Source organism: Salmo salar, chromosome 03 (genome assembly GCF_965601325.2).
Source record: "Salmo salar chromosome 03, fSalSal1, whole genome shotgun sequence".
NCBI classification, from domain to species: Eukaryota; Metazoa; Chordata; class Actinopteri; order Salmoniformes; family Salmonidae; genus Salmo; species Salmo salar.
In genome coordinates, this window is record NC_138293.1 from 19,862,549 (window position 1) to 19,879,662 (window position 17,114).

At 42.4% G+C, this 17,114-nt stretch overlaps 1 protein-coding gene and 1 long non-coding RNA gene across 2 annotated transcripts in view; one reads left to right on the forward strand and one right to left on the reverse strand.

Annotated features, from left to right (window-relative positions):
• Window positions 1–1,114: 1,114 nt before the first annotated feature.
• On the forward strand, window positions 1,115–5,641 carry LOC106599561 (uncharacterized). Its single transcript, XR_001327494.3, has 3 exons — window positions 1,115–2,248; window positions 3,429–3,559; window positions 3,760–5,641. It is a non-coding gene; the product is annotated as an uncharacterized LOC106599561 (long non-coding RNA).
• Window positions 5,642–6,562: 921 nt separating this feature from the next.
• The window catches only part of LOC106599558 (chloride channel protein 2), a 128,100-nt gene continuing 117,548 nt past the window's right edge, over window positions 6,563–17,114 (reverse strand). Inside the window, exons 19-25 of the mRNA XM_082973343.1 lie at window positions 14,827–14,935; window positions 14,723–14,772; window positions 14,507–14,572; window positions 10,455–10,490; window positions 9,909–10,013; window positions 8,594–8,680; window positions 6,563–8,124 (exon numbers count right to left, since the gene is read on the reverse strand). Coding sequence (XP_082829469.1) covers window positions 7,588–8,124; window positions 8,594–8,680; window positions 9,909–10,013; window positions 10,455–10,490; window positions 14,507–14,572; window positions 14,723–14,772; window positions 14,827–14,935 — 990 coding nt within the window. The 3' untranslated portion in view covers window positions 6,563–7,587. The remainder of the gene's footprint in view (window positions 8,125–8,593; window positions 8,681–9,908; window positions 10,014–10,454; window positions 10,491–14,506; window positions 14,573–14,722; window positions 14,773–14,826; window positions 14,936–17,114) is intronic.

Consider the following 17,114-nt stretch of genomic DNA (forward strand, 5'->3'; position numbering starts at 1 on the left):
GACTTCAGCACACCAGGGGGGAGTCTCTCAAGTTGGATTTCATTGAATTTACCTCAATATTGCAGCCCATTTGTGTAGGCTGTTAGCCAGACAAAACCTGCTGAGTTCAACAATAAATGACTGAATTTAGTGACTGAATTTATCCTCAAGGCAACTACCTTTTCCCTCATTGTTAGGCTATTTTTCATGTAATTTTTATACAAAGTTTATATAAAAAGTAGCTAAATTCTGTATATAGCTATAGACAGTATACTGCATAATGAAACAATCCCGAGTAAGCTGGTGTTTTGAGGGTGGACTGGGTGTATTATTTGGTTTTACGCACAACTTTCTATCCAAGCTGGGAGAGAGTGCAAAGATGAGTCGTGATGTAGGTTCAGGTAGCCTATATAGAGTAGTTGTAGGCCTATGTTCAACAACAACAAAAGCGGATTAGTATGCTGTTGTATTGAAAAAGTACTTGACAATCTGCATGTTGAATTTCCAACTGTAATTACTGAACAAGTAATGAAATTATTACCGCCAGCCAGCAGTCTAAAAATAGCAGCATTGCTACACCGTGTATAGCTTCATGAAATGTTAGGCTAAACCTGAGAAAATGACGACCAAATAGGCCTACCAATAAACATGTATCCATTAACTAAAGCTAAGCTAAGCCCTGGCACCATAGAAAGCCTTTCATCGATTCGATAGACATGCAGCTGCATCTGTTGCAATTTTATCGGTATTCTATACTTTTATTTCATTGTGGTTTTAGGAAGGGGAGGGGAAAACACCTTGTCATTCTCTGCAAACATCAAAGCAGGGACTCACTCCTATAGGCTCGTACTCTAGTCTACAACATCCATAGAGTACGACCCTACCTCACACAGGAAGCGGAGCAGGTCCTAATCCAGGCCCTTGTCATCTCCTGTCTGGACTACTGCAACTTGCTGTTCGTTGGGCTCCCCACTTGTGCCATCAAACCAATACAACTTATCCAGAACGCTGCAGCCCGCCTGCGAGAGGAGGGTAAGGGAGGGGGGGACAGCAGGGTAATGGGGGGGTTTGAGGGAAGGGAGGGCGACGGCGAGAGGAGGGTAAGGGAGGGGGAGGGACGGTGAGAGGAGGCTAAGTGGGGGAGGGGGGGGGGCAGCTAGAGGAGGAAATATGGCCATATGGGAACCCTTAACCCTATAAAGGCGTATCAATTTAACCTTTTGTTTTTTGAACATGATTTCTAGCTGATATGATAGATAAGTTCCTTATGCTTTCAGAACTGTACCTCTAACGATGCGTGTTAATGTTCAGACCGAGCGTTGCGGCTCTTAACAAAACTCCCCCCTACAGAAGATGCCTTCGTCCAATGGCTCTTATGTGTAATGTTCTGGCTCGTATGTGTAATGGCTCTGGCTCTTATGTGTAATGGCTCTGGCTCTTATGTGTAATGGAATTGCATGGCTATATGTGTAATGTAATGGCTCTTATGTGTAATGGAACTGAGAGTCATTATCAAGGGTTAGATCTGCACCATCACATGCTCTGGGGAGCTGTCAAGTGTCCAGGTGCTGAAACACATGCAGGATTGTCCGTTTTTTTCACTATTCACACATCGATTTCATTTTTATTTAAAAAAAAGTAGTATTTTTATTTCACCTTTATTTAACCAGTTAGGCTAGTTGAGAACAAGTTCTCATTTGCAACTGCGACCTGGCCCAGAATAAAGCATAGCAGTTCGACATACACAACAACACAGAGTTACACATGGAATAAACAAAACATACAGTCAATAATACAGTAGAAAAAAGAAAACAAAAAGTGAGTGCAAATGAGGTAAGATAAGGGAGTTAAGGCAATAAATAGGCTGTGGTGGCGAAGTAATTACAATATAACAATTAAACACTGGAATGGTAGATGTGCAGAAGATGAATGTGCAAGTAGAGATACTGGGGTGCAAAGGAGCAAGATAAATAAATACAGTATGGGGATGAGGTAGTTGGATAGGCTGATAGGCAGTCAGCATCCAGGAGATTGCTGCTCTGGCCAGATCCTCCTTAAATGGTAAGGGTCAGAAAGATACACACAGGCCATCTCTCTAATCCAGGCCTCCTACTTTTCTCTCTCCAGGCATTTCCCAGGCGATGAAGGACCATGTGACCAAGCCAAAAACCCTACAGAGTCACCCACCTCAAGTGTAAAGGTTGGCCCAAACCCACCGACCCCCTCCGCACACACTGCAACTCTCTACAGGAAGCTCGCTTCGCCACAGGTGCATGTCCCTCCGCTAGCTCAGCTAGTAAAGTAGAGCCGGTGTCAGAGATACAGACCAATTCATACTAATTGAATGTTGTCCTCTTTTAATATATTTTCTCATCTATTTTATATTTTAAGAGTAATGTTTACACCTTGGTGCTTCTATTGTCCAACTAATTCTGCCATCAATTTGTTTTTAGTCGTCAATAGCTCAGAATAGGATCTCATCAGAAATCTGTGCTCAGCAGTTACATTTTTTTGTATTTATTTAACCGTTATTTTACATGGTAAATTGACTGAGCACACATTCTAATTTACAGCAATGACCTGGGGAATAGTTACAGGGGAGAGGAGGGGGATGAATGAGCCAATTGTAAGCTGGGGTGACCATGATGGTATGAGGGTCAGATTGGGAATTCAGCCAGGACACCAGGGTTAACTCCTCTACTCTTACAATAAGTGCCCTGGGATCTTTAGTGAACACAGAGTCAGGACACCCGTTTAACATCCATCTGAAATACAGCACCCTACACATGTCCCCAATCACTGCCCTGGGGCATTGGGACATTTTCTTAGACCTGAGTGCCTCCTTCACCACTTCCAGCATCATCTGGTCTCCCATCCAGGGACCGACCAGGACCAACCCTGCTTAGCTTCAGAGGAAAGCCAGCAGTGGGATGCAGAGTGGTATGCTGCTGGCAGTGGGCTAATACACTCTGTGGATTTTAGAATTTTACATTAGCCTATGATTTGTAGGTCAAATGTAAAGTGGACCACCACCGTGTGTGTGTACGTACCTGCATATGTGTGTCCTGACCCCCCCTCTCTCTCATCCCTACACCTGTCCCACCGCTCCTCTAACCCCTGCATGTCACAGCTTAGATCTGTGCCCTGCCCCCTCCTGCTGTCACCTAGGCGATGACAGCCTGTCCTATAAGAGCCCAATCGATGGTAGCCAATTAGCCTCTCCTCCAACTGTCACTTCACTGTCCCCATGGTGATACAGCCTCTACTGTTCACTCCCTAACTATCGCTGAGACTACTGTCTGTCACTTGTTCCTGTGCTTGGTGTGTTTGATAACCACCTGTAGTGTGTGTGTGTGTGTGTGTGTGTGTGTGTGTGTGTGTGTGTGTGTGTGTGTGTGTGTGTGTGTGTGTGTGTGTGTGTGTGTGTGTGTGTGTGTGTCCTTCTCCAGGAGTGGCAGAGCAGTTTGCAATCGCTGAGGCAAAGCTGAAAACCTGGGCCTATGTGGCTGATGACGAGAAAGACGATGACGAGGAGTTCCTCCAGAACAATAGAAACACACTCACTCTACCCACAGCTCAGGTAAACACATGCATACAGTACACATCACCCAATATTCCATACCTTTGTCATACTCATTGTTTTCAGTCATCAGTGCCACCTAGACTGTGCTATGCCCCAATATCTCTCTTCTTTCTTTCCCTCTCTGTTACTCACCCTCCCCTCATCCCTGCATCCCTCTTGCCTCATCCATCCATCTCTCTCGCCTCATCCATCTCCAGGTGTTCTGACACTTTGATTCTCCCTCAGACCGCAACGTCCAACCACGAGCCCCGAGTGCCATTCCAGGCCGAGACTGACAGCTTTGAAGTTCTAGCAGAAACAGCCTGCACTGTTCCCACATCTCAGAACAACCCGCCTACTCCAGAGAGTGACCGGGCTAGCCCATTCCCCACTGAGGGGGAACTAGTGGATGGTGAGGATCAGCCTGCACTGTTCCCACATCTCAGAACAACCTGCCTACTCCAGAGAGTGACCGGGCTAGCCCATTCCCCACTGAGGGGGAACTAGTGGATGGTGAGGATCAGCCTGCACTGCTGCAAGTCTGTATTCTCTACAAGTCTGACTGGAGGCCGACAATCATGAAGCAGTAGGTTTGACTCCTGCTATTCAACCTCTCACTCTGAGTCTCTTGGAGAGGAGGAAGAGGATAGGAGTGTGTTTCAGGAGGGTAGAGAGTGGCACTCCTGCCAGAGAAGATTATTTTCCGACAGAGGCTCGTCAGGCGTGGCTTCGTTCCATTAAAAGATGAGAAGGTGGAAGGAAGAGGGAGAGCATTTAAATGTGATGATTCATCTTGTAGGTGTACACCTTGGATAGTCTGTCAACTCTTAGAAACACTGCCTTCAGAAGTTATTCACACCCCTTGACTTATTCCAGATTTTGTTGTTACAGCCTGAATTTAAAATTGATTAAATCGAGATTTTGTGTCATTGGCCTACACGCAATACCCCATAATGTCAAAGTGGAATTATATTTTATATAATATATATATATTTGTTTAATTTAATTAAAAATGAAAAGCTGAAATGTCTTGAGTCAAGTATTCAACTGCTTTGTTATGGCAAGGAGTACAAATCTGGAGTAAAAATCTGCAATAATAGTGTTTAACATGCTTTGAATGACCACCTCATCTCTGTACACCACGCATAAAATTAATTGTAAGGTCCCTCAGTCAAGCAGTGAATTTCAAAAGCAGATTCAACCACCAAGACCAAGAAGGTGTTCCAATGCCTCACAAAGGAGGGCCACTATTGGTGGATGGGTAAAAATAAAAAAGCAGACATTGAATATCCCTTTGAGCATGGTGAAGTTATTCATTACACTTTGGATGGTGTACAATACACCCAGTCAATACAAAGAGACACGTGTCCTTAACTCAGATGCCGGAGAGGAAGGAAACCGCTCAGGGTTTCTACCATGAGGCCAATGGTAACTTTAAAACAGTTAGAGTTGAATGGCTGTGATAGGAGAAAACTGAGGATGGATCAACAATTTTGTAGTTACAAATATTGTTGATCCTTCCTCAAATATTCCAAAACATCCTGTTTGTAATAAGGCACTAAAGTAAATCTGCAAAAAATGAACTTTGTCCTCAATACAAATTACTGAGTATTTTCAAGCATGGTTGTAGCTGCGTCATGTTAAGGGTATGCTTGTCATCAGCAAGGACTAGGGAGTTTTTTTAGGATGAAAAGAAACAGAATAGAGCTAAGCACAGGCAAAATCCTAGAGGAAAACCTGGTTCAGTCTGATTTCCAACAGACACTGGGAGACAAATTCACCTTTCAGCAGGAGAATAACCTAAAACACAAGGCCAAATATACATTGGAATTTAATGTTCCTGAGAAAATCCATGGCAAGACTTAAAAATGGCTGCCCTAGCAATGATCAACAACCAACTTGACAGAGCTTGAAGAATTTAAAATAATTGTGGCAAATATTGTACAATCCAGGTGTGCAAAGCTATTAGAAATGTACCCAGAAAGAATCACAGCTGTTATCAATGCCAAAGGTGATTCTAACATGTATTGACTCAGGGGTGTGAATACTTATATAAACGAGAGATTTCTGTATTTCATTTTCAATAAATTTGCAAACATTTGTCATTATGGTGTATTTTGTGTAGATGGGTGAGGAAAAAAATCTATTTAATCTATTTTGAACATTCTGTAGACACTATGTAACTTAGTGATGTCTGGCCTTTACTTATCATCCTTCCTTCCCTTTGTCTCAGCTCTCGTCTCCCTGCACTTTTCCCCTCTTCGTTTTCTCTCACAACCTTGGCTGATGTTACTATGTATTTGAGAGTTGAAACTGGATTACTGAGAAAAGTTTTGTACATTTCTGTGAAGTTTTATTTCATTGGTTCTCTATGGATTGTAAGTGTTGGACAATGCTGTGAACTCATGTAATGGGGTTTGTCCTGGATAAATAAACATGATTTTTTTTTTTTAATGGATTTTCACTCTTTGATAATCCCCCCCCCCCCCCCCCCCCATCTCTGATAGGAGACAAGGGGAAATTGCCCAACACAAGCACACACACACACACACAGAGCAGAGTTACATCTCAAAGTTTTGTTAATTTAATCCATCGCTGATGTACAAAAAAAAAAAATTGTCATGTTCTCTGAAAAATAACAATGGCTGTTAATCTCAAATGCATATTCTCCTATGCCCTATACACAAGAGTGTGCGAAGATTTCCGTCATAATCTATTTTCATATGTACAATGCATATACAGGCCGGGGCAATATAAAGAGAGAAACGTCGGGCTTATTACACTACATTAAACTCCTTTTACATATTTTATATGCTGAGCACTACTTCACATTCTATCTGCATACAAAAGACAAATTATTGCACAACTGATTTTTCATTAAGATGAAAATGGACCAAAGTTGTGATAGCATAGTTTTACATAATATATTTTAATTCTATGGCTCAAAACTGTCAGTGATTTAACATCCGTCTTGAATGAACCCATTTTATGAGACAGTGGAGAACAGTCACACACACACAGTTTAATTTTTCAACCAAGGCTTTTATTGCTCATCTGCGGACTTGGAGAGTTATGACTGTGCTTCTAAGTTGATAGTACATATTTCTAAAATGGTTTTGAGGCCAGGCAGACTGTATAAATCATGTTCAGTGTGCTATGTTTTAGGAATATTATGTTGGTGAACAAATATGTATTACTATGTGAGTGTGCACGTGCTTAACTTTGATGTATTCTGAGTTTCACTGTTGTCTCTCCACATAACCAAAGTTTCCTGTCATTAACACTAAAATCATTCCAGAGACATGTTTAACACTCAGTACAGTAGGAACAATGTGAAAAATCATTACCTATCGCTAGGAATGTAATGATACAAAATGTACTGTGACCAAAACACTGTTACAAGAAACTCTCTAACATCTGTCCTACTACCTTAACGCCAGACAAGGCTACATGTACTTTGAGGTAAATGCATGTTAATTACAATGTGCTTCACAAATGTTCTTAACCCTGTGGTGGTGGCATTTTATGACTGAGCGATGTCAATGTGTTGGTCTTTTCTCAGCTGCCTTAAGGTAGTTACTTATCATTTTGTCTTAAATATCCCTTTTCCATCCCACTTTAAAGTCCTCACCTTAGATATGAATGTAGCTACCATGTAAATACAGCACATAGATTTTTTGGGGAAACTTAATCCAAAGTGGCACCCTCCTTTCTCTTCCCTTTGTCTGGTCATGTTGTTCCTTCTGATCTGACTCACCCTCTCTCTCACTCATTTGGGGGAAAGTAGTGTCAGCACCAGATGGGTACATGGGCAATTCTAACCTTAATCCTAAACCCCCTAGAAATAGCACTTGACCTTGTGGGGACTAACAAAATGTCCCCATTTGGTCATATTTTCATTCGTTTACTAAGTCCCCACAAGAATAGTTAAACACGTCCACAAACACACACCAATACATCGTGGACACAGACATCCAGTTTAGAGATTGAGGTGAAAATGACCTAAGATTGTAGAAACCTCAAACCATGAATCATCTAATTGTCCGTCATTCCGATTGGTCCTCAGTGCGGGTGGGACTTCGCTCACACTGCAGTTCTGATTGGTCCATTTGCTGTATGTTCTCGGGCGGGGTTCCATGTTCCTTCGCCGGCACCGATTGATAAGTCTCAGGGAGGTGGGGGGGGTCAAAATCACAGGCCAGCTCTGATTCGTCAGTGTGGGAAGGGCTGCACTCTAAGATAAACTCTTCTGTTTGGTCCTCTGTTAGTGAGAGGCTTTCCTGAAGAACCAATTCCGATGGCAGGTCCGTATTGTCAGCGGGGCTGGTTTCAAACTCCAAATCTGATTGGTCCTGTGTGAAGTGGACAGGACTCTCCTCATACATATCGTCCAATTGGTCCTCCATGTCAGGTGGGGTGGGTTCCCGTGGTAATGAGAGGCCTCTGTGGCGGTTCCAAAGCTTGTGTAGCTCTGTCACCTCCGAAACGCTGGTGGTGTTGTTGCCGCTGTCACGGAAACTGGCCAGTGGGGGGCGAACTTTCACTCCTGTCACGGTCACTGAGCCTTCTATGGCCTTACGAAGCTAGACATTGGACAGAGAGAGGAGAGGTAGAGATGGAGGAATAAAATAAGGAGCAAGGATGACAAAAGATGGGGGAGAGGATGGAAAGAAGAGAGGATGGAACATTATGGAGTAAACAATGTGGTGATTCATATTACACTTTTGATTAGATCTCCAAACTTACAGGACTGTTGCCAAAGCAACCTTAATCTGCAGTAATTTCTGTAATGAGCAAATTGATTAGCCTGAGGTTACTGCTGATTCATGAAGCGCAATATTGTCCTTAGAACTGATCTAAGGTGATGACAATATTCAAACACAATCACAGCCAAAGTAAACAGGAAGGTTTCCTGTGATGTGCTTGTCGGGATTTTAAGGTGAACTGCCCTCAATCACTCATAGCATGATGACAACAGTGTTGAAAATAGAAACTAATCAAACTACATGACATCACAGTGGCATCAGAGTTCTAGTGCACAGGAACACCCACCTCCCTGAGGGAGACGACTCCCACCAGTCGTCCAGTACTGGTCACATAGGCATGGTCCAGCCCCAGCAGAGAGAATATGGTGTGAGTCTGAAGAAAGAGAATGAGAAAGAGAGAGCACGAGACAGAGAGGGTAGAGCAGATTAGAAGGAACAACATGACCAGATAGAGGGATAAAACAAAAGGAGAGGGAAGAGAAAGGAGGGTCCCACTTTAGATGAAATGGCCTATAAGTGCTGTATTTACACTGCCGTTCAAAAGTTTGGGGTCACTTAGAAATGTCCTTGTTTTTGAAAGAAAAGCACATTTTTTGTTCATTACAATAACATCAAATTGATCAGAAATACAGTGTAGACATTGTTAATGTTGGAAATGATTATTGTAGCTAGAAACGGCTGATTTTTAATGGAATATCTGCATAGGTGTAAAGAGGCCCATTATCAGCAACCATCACTCCTGTGTTACAATGGTACATTGTGTTAGCTAATCCAAGTTTAGTGAAGTGAAGAGGCGACTCCGGGATGCTGGCCTCGTACAGCGTTGTACGAGATCTTCAGTTTCTTGGCAATTTCTCGCATGGAATAGCCTTCATTTCTCAGAACAAGAATAGACTGATGAGTTTCAGAAGAAAGGTCTTTGTTTCTGGCGATTTTGAGCCTGTAATCGAACACACAAATGCTGATGCTCCAGATACTCAGCTAGTCTAAAGAAGGCCAGTTTTATTGCTTCTTTAAATCAGGACAACAGTTTTCAGCTGTGCTAACATAATTGCAAAAGGGTTTTCTAATGATCAATTAGCCTTTTAAAATGATCAACTTGGATTAGCAAACAACGTGCCATTGGAACAAAGAAAATGGCTTTTCTTTAAAAAACAAGGATATTTGTAAGTGACCCCAAACTTTTGAACAGTAGTATATCGTAGCTACATTCATATTGGGGTACGGAGAGAAAGAGAGAATGAGAGAGAGAGAGAGTGGAGAAAGAGCAATAGATGACATCCATTAAAATGTCAATGAGAACAAATTGACTACTCAAAAAATCTCAGTCTAGTGCAGAGCCTTCTATTTGTAATGGAAGGCTCTGGTCTAGTGGAGCTGCGTGCCATCACATTTCTGTCAGCAACCCCATCAATTTACAATTTACTTGTTGCCTGGTATTAGATCTGAGTAATTTAGCAGACACTCTTATCCAGTGGATTCAATGACACTTAAGCATTATAAACTAAAGCATTCCTCCAAAAATAACGGATGACAGCTAGGTTGGTTGTGCAGATTGATAAGGGACAGGTTGATTGACAGGTGAACTGATGATGACACACCTTATGCAGAGATGTCCTCTCCACCAGCTGAAAAGGGGCTGGGTCAATCTTGCAGTTGTTGAAATCCACTGGCTCGTCCAACTGTTGCTCCTCCCACTCCGCTATCTGTGGTAGGGGATTCAGAACTCTCAACCAATGAGTGGGTTAGATTAACTTCGCCGGGCGCACGTGTTGGAATGTTTTGCACCGGCTGAAAGTTAATTACATTCAATTTGGAACCGGGTTGCTGCCAGGTGTGAGCCATTGTGCCCCGCTCTGTCCGACGGTGAAGTCGGCTCAAGACAAAAGTGATGTAATTAAACGTGTAGTAATTAGTAGGATTCTGTGTTTCCCATGCTAAAGGGATTGCTTTGGATAAAACATGCTTTATCTGCCTTCCCAATGAAAATGTGTCAGAAAATTCTAACATTTATTTTATGGAAAAGAGATGTTGTATGATTCTGGACAATGCACCATGCTGCCTTGTTGACAAACTCATACAACCAATCACTGCATTTTTAAGTTATTGACTGACATGACAGTTAACCAATTTGTGTTCAGTCTTACTTCGTTTGTGGTCATGTCATCCTCGACTTCAGGAGACTCCTGAAAACAAAGAGAGACAGTGGTTACACCCCATAGAGACATATAAAGGATTCTACTGCCCAAAAGCCAGTTTTAGCGTGGGCACCGCCATTGAGTACTTTCACCATGTTTAAGTAGTCAACTGGGTGGGACTTCCAGAAGAATCACATAATTCCATCCAGGTCCCTCAGGAGGGATCAGCCAATGAATTATACTTGTGAGAAAACATTCCATAACTGCAGGAGGCAGTAAATCGCCAACCTTGGCTTTTTACCTGTTCAAATAACACACTCCAGGTAGCATTATGCACCCTTTCAATTTGTTAACCAACTATGATGTACTGTTTATCTTTTGTTTATGTAATGTAAGTGCCTTAATGTGTTTGGACACCAGGAAGAGTAGCTGCTGCCTTGGCAACAGCTAATGGGGATCCCTAATAAATACAACAACAACAAACTAATAGAAGTAGTAGAAGAAGAAAATGGACTACTTCAAAATAGAGAGCAAAAGTAATGGCATCTTTTTATAGGCACTAACGGAGGCTAACTCTGCCATGGCTCGTTGTGCAAAGCCTATGGGGAAATGATTTTATTTTTATTTTTGTATTATTTTTTAAATAAATGCTGAAAATCAGGTCTGTGGTAAACAGAGGCTTAAGAGATCTTATAAGTTTTGTTCTATGAGATCATCAGCTTCAGAGATCCTCATCCTTCCTCAGCTAACATCACTTTCTGTGAATTTGCATTTATGTAATCAAGACAAGCACATAAAGGCTTCATAATTCCTAAACGTCATGTTAACTGACTGATATTATCTCATAGAAAAAAGAGGACAGAGCACGCCCCCATTCTCATCGACGGGGCTGCAGTGGAGCAGGTTGAGAGCTTCAAGTTCCTTGGTGTCCACATCAACAACAAACTAACATGGTCCAAGCACACCATGACATGCGGGCATGACAAAACCTATTCCCCTCAGGAGACTGAACAGATTTGGCATGGGTCCTCAGATCCTCAAAGGGTTCTACAGCTGCACCATCAAGAGCAGCCTGACTGGTTGCATCACTGCCTGGTACGGCAACTGCTCGTCCTCCGACCGCAAGGCACTACAGAGGGTAGTACTAACAGCCCAGTACATCACTGGTGCCAAGCTTCCTGCCATCCAGGACCTCTATACCAGGCGGTGTCAGAGGAAGGCCCAGAAAATTGTCAAAGACTCCAGCCACCGTAGTCATAGACTGTTCTCTCTGCTACCGCATGGCAAGCGGTACCGGAGCGCCAAGTCTAGGTTCAAGAGGCTTCTAAACAGCTTCTACCCCCAAGCCATAAGACTCCTGAACATCTAGTCAAATGGCTACCCAGACTATTCATATTGCCCCCCCCCCCCCTCCACACCATTGCCACTCTCTGTTGTCATCTATGCATAGTCACTTTAATTAACTCTACCTACATGTACATACTACCTCAACTAACCGGTGACCCAGCACATTGACTCTGTACCGGCACCCCACTGTATATAGTTGAAGTCAGAAGTTTACATGCACTTAGGTTGGAGTCACTAAAACTCGTTTTTCAACCACTCCACAAATTTCTTGTTAACAAACTATAGTTTTGGCAAGTCGGTTAGGACATCTACTTTGTGCATGACACAAGTAATTTTTCCAACAATTGTTTACAGACAGATTATTTCACTTATAATTCACTGTATCACAATTCCAGCGGGTCAGAAGTTTACATACACTAAGTTGACTGTGCCTTTAAACAGCTTGGAAAATTCCTGAAAATGATGTCATGGCTTTAGAAGCTTCTGTTAGGCTAATTGACATCATTTGAGTCAATTGGAGGTGTACATGTGGATGTATTTCAAGGCCTATCTTCAAACTCAGTGCCTCTTTGCTTGACATCATGGGAAAATCAAAAGAAATCAGCCAAGACCTCAGAAAAAATATTGTAGACCTCCACAAGTCTGGTTCATCCTTGGGAGCAATTTCAAAACGCCTGAAGGTACCACGTTCATCTGTACAAACAATAGTACGCAAGTATAAACACCATGGGACCACGCAGCCGCCATACCACTCAGGAAGGAGACGTGTTCTGTCACCTAGAGATGAACGTACTTTGGTGCAAAAAGTGTAAATCAATCCCAGAACAACAGCAAAGGACCTTGTGAAGATGCTGGAGGAAACCGGTACAAAAGTATCTATATCCACAGTAAAACGAGTCCTATATCAACATAACCTGAAAGGCCGCTCTGCAAGGAAGAAGCCACTGCTCTAAAACCGCCATAAAAAAGCCAGACTACGGTTTCCAACTGCACATGGTGACAAAGACTGTACTGTTTGGAGAAATGTCCTCTGGTCTGATGAAACAAAAATAGAACTATTTGGCCATAATGACCATCCTTATGTTTGGAGGAAATAGGGGGAGGCTTGCAAGCCGAAGAACACCATCCCACCTGTGAAGCACGGGGGTGGCAGCATCATGTTGTGGGGGTGATTTACTGCAGGAGGGACAGGCGCACTTCACAAAATAGAGGTCATCATGAGGCAGGAAAATGATGTGGATATATTGAAGCAACATCTCAAGACATCAGTCAGGAAGTTAAAGCTTGGTCGCAAATGGGTCTTCCAAATGGACAATGACCCCAAGCATACTTCCAAAGTTGTGGCAAAATGGCTTAAGGACAACAAAGTCAAGGTATTGGACTGACCATCACAAAGACTTGACCTCAAACCTTTAGAAAATTTGTGGGCAGAACTGAAAAAGCATGTGCGAGCAAGGAGGCCTACAAACCAGACTCAGTTACACCAGCTCTGTCAGGAGGAATGGGCCAAAATTCACCCAACTTATTGTGGGAAGCTTGTGGAAGGCTACCGGAAACATTTGACCCAAGTTAAACAATTTAAAGGCAACGCTACCAAATACTAATTGAGTGCATGTAAACTTCTGACCCACTGGGAATGTGATGAAAGAAATAAAAGCTGAAATAAATAATTCCCTCTACTATTATTCTGACATTTCACATTCTTAAAATAAAGTGGTGATCCTAACTGACCTAAGACAGGGACTTTTTACTAGGATTAATTGTCAGGAATTGTGAAAAACTGAGTTTAAATGTATTTGGCTAAGCTGTATATAAACTTCCTACTTCAACTGTTTATTGTTATTTTTTACTGCTCCTTTTAATTACTTGTTACTTTTATCTCTTATCCGTATTTTTTGAAACTACACTGTCGGTTAGGGGCTTGTAAGTAAGCATTTCACTGTAAGGTCTACACCTGTTGTATTCAGAGCATGTGACTAATAACATTTGATAACAAACGTATAAGATCTCCTAAGCCTGTGTTAACCTCAGGCCTTCTTTTCGGCATATATCCTAAAACCCCATTCTTTCCCCATTAATGTCCCCCATACTAATGGCCAGGACTACAAGCTGGCGAGCTCTATGGAGATGGCTTCAATTGCACTGCCCATGCTCTCACAGACACCACAAATGGGACTGATACAATGTTGCATCCTCTAACTATATCTATGTTACACCGGCATACATACATGTGGAACGGGCACATGCACTAATATACAATATTTCCTTAATTAACATACCACCACTGCATACGAGAATGAAAGACTAACACATAACAAACAACAACACATAACAAACAACAACACTAACACATAACCACATTCAGAAGTACATGCTTCTGCCCCTGTAACTACTCACTGTTGATTGAGCTTTTTGGCTAAATAATCAGATGAATCACTAAAATGACTCCGGTTTCAACTCAGGTTCGGTCAACTTTGCCTTCTTCTCTCCTTCTCTCCCTCGCTGTCTCTCCTTTCCTACTCCAATCTCTCCCTTCATTACTCATTCCCTCTCTCTCGGTCTCTCCCTTTCACTCACTCAAGTGCTATGAAAGCTACAGTATATTTTGGGTTGGTAGAAGTACTCAAAATGATTTGGATCGGTCACTTGCTCAATGCTAGGTCGCTAGGCAACGGTTACTTGGCAACTGTCTCTAAGAAGGGTGGCAGTCTTACCGCCGCCATGGAGATCCTGACGCGTTTGGGCCGCCTACTTTCAGGACCCTCCAGCTCTGCCAGGCTCTTACAGTCAGGGAGGGAAGGGAGTAGCAAACACATCATTAGCACAATGTTAGGACAACATTAAGATTCTCTGAGAAGAAAGTAGAGGTTGAGGTAGCATATGAGGATACAAGAATAGACACGCACACACACGCACGCACACACACACACCTCGAGTAGCTCTCTTTCAGGGTCACCACAGGAGAGGGTCTGCTGAGAGCCTGACAGAGGAGACGGAGTCAGCGTGTCTCTGTTCATTGAGAGAGTGTGCATACTGTTGGTTGCCTCAGTGTTGTGAGTAGTAGGGACAGTTTTCATAGCCGACTTGAGTGGCAGCTGAGAGATGGACCCAGCTTGGCTGAAGGAGGACTCCTCTGTTGAGATCTAGATAGAGACACATGATTAGGGCTGTTGCGGTGACCGTATTACTGCCACAGCAGCATTCATGAGTCAAGACCACAATCAAATTCCACGTGACCGTTGAGTCACGGTAATCTCCTCTTATGCACTCACCCAACTGGCCAATGACCATCAGGTCATAATGGTCTGGTACTCAGCACTGTATTGTCCCTCTAACTACTCTGACATCAATGCAAATGCAATCTAAAATCACATCAAACACTTATCATCAAATTGTATCATGCTTTTAAAACTCACCTCACTGAAGTAAGTGTTCTTATAAGCCCAGACATTTCTATACACAGTCCTGTGTGAAAGCAGAGTGTTGATGGTTGCCACTAAAAAGAGGATCCCAGCTGCTACTATATTTATTTCTCAGCTGCTAATATTAAGCACATGCTCCATTGTAAGACCGGAGTAGCCTACCTGGTATGATTGAAAAAACGCGGCCTCTATTTGCTATTTGAGTGCATACAGATAACATGTATTTTTCCCCTGCTCCTATTCCTGTCCATTTGTTAAATGCACCATTCTAAATCCAAACAAATTTGACATACAAAGTTAAATTGAGAATAGTCTGATGGGTGAAAATATGATCACTTGATGAGAGAACAGCGTGTGCAGCCTGAGGCAAGGAACAGAGAGCAAGTTTTTTTTGTGACTTTCTCTAATCATCAATAGCCTATAGTCTATCATGCAGCCCATATATGTTTTGATTTCTAAGACATTCTAAGGTTTGTATCATTCACAACTAAAGTTGCCAAATTACTCTAAATCTAGCATATAGGACCAGTTTCAAATTAACACTTTTACGCTCAACATATAGCCACTTCATATGCACTCGCTCAGGAATGGGAAAAATATCCTTTCTATTTTATTCAAAGTTCAATTATATTATTCTTACTATAAAATCATATAATATAACATAATGGCATGGGGCTTTTAGCATATCTTGTTTGCTAAATGAACAAGCCTACAGCCTATGGCATGGCACACAGCAAGATAACATACAGTAGGCCAACTCATATTCTGTTCTTCTGAAATACATTTTCTTCATATCGTAATGTTTGTTTAGACCTGCCTAAAATAAATAATGGATTTATTGTGATGGTGTAGGCTATATTAAATGGATTTATTATCCTTTTTTTAATATTTTTTTTTTTAATATAGAGGTTCCAAAGGCACGCATCAGCGGCTTGTATGTGTGGAGGCCTGGAGATGCTAAATGTGTTTGTTAAATATCAGTCAATTACCATGAGACCGGCAGTCATGACCCCCACAGCTCTACACATGATACATGTGTACACACACGCAAGCACGCACACGTACAGGCACAGACGTACGCACACACAAAGCACACATACAGCGGAGTTAGAGGTACTTTAGAGAGTAGAATGTTGAGAATGGCATGTTGAAGTAAGATGGCGCCGACAGACATGGCAGCTCTGCTTCTAGCTCCTAAGCAACTTGCAGTATTTTTTTTGTGTGTGTTATTTCTTATAGTATTAGCCCAGAAGTTTGTGTTATTACATATAGCCGAAAAATAACTTTTGGATATCAGAGCGGCGGTAACTCACCAGTATTACAACCAGGAATACGACTTTCCTGAATTGGATCCTTTGTTCGTACCCCCCAGGGCAACTGAACTTATCCCAGAGGCTGCTCCACGACGCCGCCGGTGGAGAAGAGGTATTCAGAGTAACTTCTAGTCCGACCCAGGAGGCGTGCACACCACCGCTTTTGAGTATATTACTCGCTAATATTCAGTCTCTGTACAATAAAGTAGATGAGCTCAGGGAGAGGATCTCCTTCCAGAGAGACATCAGGGACTGTAACATACTCTGTTTTACGGAATCATGGCTCTCTCGAGATATACTGTCCCCGTCCATACAGGCAGCTGGGTTCTTAGTACATTGCGCAGACAGGAATAAAGAACTACCCGGGAAGAAGAAAAGCGGTGGTGTACTGTTTTTCACTGCCTTTTTACTGTTGTTTTTATTTCTTTACTTACCTATTGTTCACCTAATACCTTTTTTTGCACTATTGGTTAGAGCCTGTAAGTAAGCATTTCACTGTAAGGTCTACACCTGTTGTATTCGGCACAAGTGACAAATAAACTTTGATTTGATTGTGTGACTGTGATAACATACAGAAACTCAAGTCC